The following is a 3,335-nucleotide window of genomic DNA, read 5'->3' as shown; positions in this document are numbered from 1 at the left end:
CTGTCCTCGCCCAGGCGAATCGCTGGCGCGCTCGCCACCCATCCCTTTCCCCTCCTCTCCGATGGGATCAGACACGTTCTGGAGAGAGGGAAGAAAGGAAAGGAAGAAAAAAAAAAAAAAAAGACATCAAGAAGAAAACAAAATGTGACTCACTGCCTTCTTAATTTATTTGTATTTATTTATTCCCCCCCGCCCTGCGCTGCGACGTGCAGCAGGCAACACCAAGGGCTGGCCACGATCTACCGGAGAGCCTCGGCACGGCTGGTGGCCGGCTTGGCAAAGGGGTGTCTTTTGGCCAAGGAAAAGAGCATGGAGAGGAGCTCCTGGCACAGAAATTGTGTGGTACAGATTTTGAAGGCTGTCCAGGTCTCCGTGCGAGCAGCCCACCAGCATCCCCTGCCCCACCAGCGCTCGGCACCGCACAGCATGGACCAGAGGGTGGAAATATCTAATTCCACCTCCTACACCGTGTCCTCGGCGGGGGAAAGAGAGAAAGAGAAGATAAAAGGCTGGGAAGCTCAAATGGTGTCATTAGGAACTATTAATGCTCTCATAAAAGGGCATTAATAAACACGGCGCCTCATCAGCGCCCATTAGCTCCGCTCGTGGCAGGGATCTTCGGGGGCCGCTGGCGTGCGATGCTGGCATTTCAGCAAAGGGGCAAGAGGCTGCAGGGGGGGGATTATTCCTCCCTGCAAGCCATTTTCCCCCCCCTGCACACTTCAAAACCCCGCTTCCCAGCTGCAGGTGCCCCTCGCTCCGGGGAGGCAGCGGGACCCCGGGAAGGAAAGCTCGCAGGAGCAAGCAGAGCTTCGCACCCAGCCCCTCCGGCAGCCCGTGCCCATTGCAAGCAGAGTCCTTTGCTTTCAGAATAGCTGTTTACTATTTAAAAAAAAAAAAAAGGCAGGGTTTACAGTGCTCATCCCTACTTTCTCCCTCCCGCCCTCTTCCTGTTCTCTTAAAAGGAGCTTTATCCTTTGACTCTCCCATCCCCGGGGCTAGCCAGAACCCACTGCATCTCGGGGCGAGCAGGCAACCCACATCAGCAGGCAGGAAAACAGGGAGGAGGCCCGGCCTCTCCCGATAAGCCCATGGCAAAGCCAGGAATAGCAGCGAGGTCCCCGCACAGGAGCAACCCTACCCGGAACAGAAAAAAGCCTCAGTCCCTGCCTTTGAAGAGCTGGGGTTGGCAGCCGGCCCGGCCGTGCGGCGAGCTTGGGCTTTGCTGCAAGCTTCCTCCGCCAGCCCAGCCCTGCAGCTGAGACCGGCACAGCTGGAGGAGCGGGCACAGCTGGAGGGGCTGGGCATGCGTGGCTGGGTAGAGCAGATGTGCACATCTGGATGGAGGAGGCACGTGCATCGTCTGGGCAGAGCGGGCGTGCACTACGCCTGGGTGGGCTGGTAGCGCACATCTGGATGGAATGGGCAGGCGCATCTGGATGGAGTGGGCATGCGGATCTGGGTGGGATGGGCATGCACATCTGGATGGAATGGGCAGGCGCATCTGGATGGAGTGGGCATGCGGATCTGGGTGGGATGGGCATGCACATCTGGATGGAATGGGCAGGCGCATCTGGATGGAGTGGGCATGCGGATCTGGGTGGGATGGGCATGCACATCTGGGTGGAACAGGCATGCGCATCGATGCAATGGGCATGCACATCTGGATGGAATGGGCATGCACATCTGGATGGAGCAGGCATGCGCATCTGGGCAGGTTGTACTCGCACATCTGGGCAGAGCGGGCAGGGAGAGAGCAGCAGAGGCGCTTCTCCCCCGGCAGCCTGCGTGCCGCCTTCCCCTCCCCCTGTCAACCAAGGTATCCAAACCCGCCAGTCGCTGCCCAAAATCTTAGTCATCGCCTCTCTGCCAGCAGGATATTTTCGGCTCCGGCGGCCAAGGTGGCGAGCCAGCGTTGGGGAGCCGATAGCCGGGGACTCGAGCGGGCGCTTGGCTTCCCGGTGACCTTTGCCGTGCCACAGGCAGCTCGCAGGAGGCTGTCGCCAGCCGTGACTCAGTGCAGAGCAGGTTTCTTTTTGGAGAAAGCAAAGCTTTGATCCCAAAGAGCCGGGGAACCGACCATGTTCCCCGCGTGCACTTTTGCTTGCAGTTATCTGATGCATCTTTTTTTTCAGGGTAATAACTCCCAGGGCAGGTTAGGACGGAGGAGCCCTGGCAGCAGCGCGTGTGTGGGCAGGACTGGAATAACGGGTGCCGTAGGAGAGGATTTACGAGCGCTGGCGGCATCGGTGGGAGGTGGGGGCCGGCCGGGAATAGCACAGCAGGTCAGGGGTGAGGTGGCTTGTGTGGGGCCGGGATGCAGCCGAAGCCCTCGCTGCTACCCCCTTGCCATTAACCCAGTCCCCAAGGGATGCTCGGTGGTCTTGGCAAAGCCTTCTTCCTCCAGGGAAGCATCCCAGGCCTGGGATGGAGAACCAAGCGCCGGGCGGTGGGGCTTGCTCGCCGAGCAGGAGTTTCGGTTGAAAGCAAAACGGCCACGCTGGAGCAAAGCTTTGCCGTGGGAACACTGGTGCAAATCACCGCAGTCCTCTGCTGCCGGCACCTTCCCACCCGGCATGGTTCAACCCTCCCCAAATCCTGCATGCCGAGCAGCGCCGGGGCTTTTAACGGGCTGTTGTGGCTTTCCCAGTGTGCCACAGCCCGGATCACTGCCCCGGATCACCGGATCGCTGATGGCCCCCGCGTGCAGGTGACAGCACGGTGACGGCATTGCCTGAGTGCCAGGGCACCGTGCATCAAGCCTCTAATCCCAAATAGCCAAAAAAAACCCCCAGTGTGCTCCTTCCCCTCCCTACCCTGGCTCCCTCATGCCCTTTGCAAGGAAAACGCATGAAATGTTGGAAAAAGAATCCCTGGGGAGAAGTGGGTGCAGCCGGGGGGGCAGGAGGGGTCCATCCCCCTGCCATGTCCTTCTCCCAGGGGTCTTGGTAGCACCTCACCCCTCTCTTCTTGTCCTTTCAGGGTGCAGATCTGAGGGCTGGGGACGTCAAAGGGCACGTGCTGACGGGTGAGTGCAGACCCCAACCAGGGGCCGGGGGCTCCTGAAGAATCCCTGGGGAGAAGTGGGTGCAGCCGGGGGGGCAGGAGGGGTCCATCCCCCTGCCATGTCCTTCTCCCAGGGGTCTTGGTAGCACCTCACCCCTCTCTTCTTGTCCTTTCAGGGTGCAGATCTGAGGGCTGGGGACGTCAAAGGGCACGTGCTGACGGGTGAGTGCAGACCCCAACCAGGGGCCGGGGGCTCCTGAAGCCCGGGCTGGGAGCTGCGACGAGGCGGTGGCAGAGCCGAGATGCGAGGGAGGGACACGTGGGGTTCC

The 3,335-nt window shown here is 60.5% G+C and overlaps 1 protein-coding gene across 1 annotated transcript in view; it reads left to right on the top strand.

Annotated features, from left to right (window-relative positions):
• The window catches only part of PEBP4 (phosphatidylethanolamine binding protein 4), an 83,376-nt gene that overhangs the window by 70,539 nt on the left and 9,502 nt on the right, over positions 1-3,335 (top strand). The window contains exons 4-5 of the mRNA XM_009635796.2: positions 2,983-3,028; positions 3,190-3,228. Coding sequence (XP_009634091.2) covers positions 2,983-3,028; positions 3,190-3,228 — 85 coding nt within the window. The remainder of the gene's footprint in view (positions 1-2,982; positions 3,029-3,189; positions 3,229-3,335) is intronic.

This window comes from Egretta garzetta, unplaced genomic scaffold (genome assembly GCF_000687185.1).
Source record: "Egretta garzetta isolate BGI_Z169 unplaced genomic scaffold, ASM68718v1 scaffold233, whole genome shotgun sequence".
In the NCBI taxonomy this organism is placed as follows: Eukaryota; Metazoa; Chordata; class Aves; order Pelecaniformes; family Ardeidae; genus Egretta; species Egretta garzetta.
The sequence above is the reverse complement of the archived record's forward strand: the minus strand, read 5'-3'. Positions and strand labels throughout refer to the sequence as shown.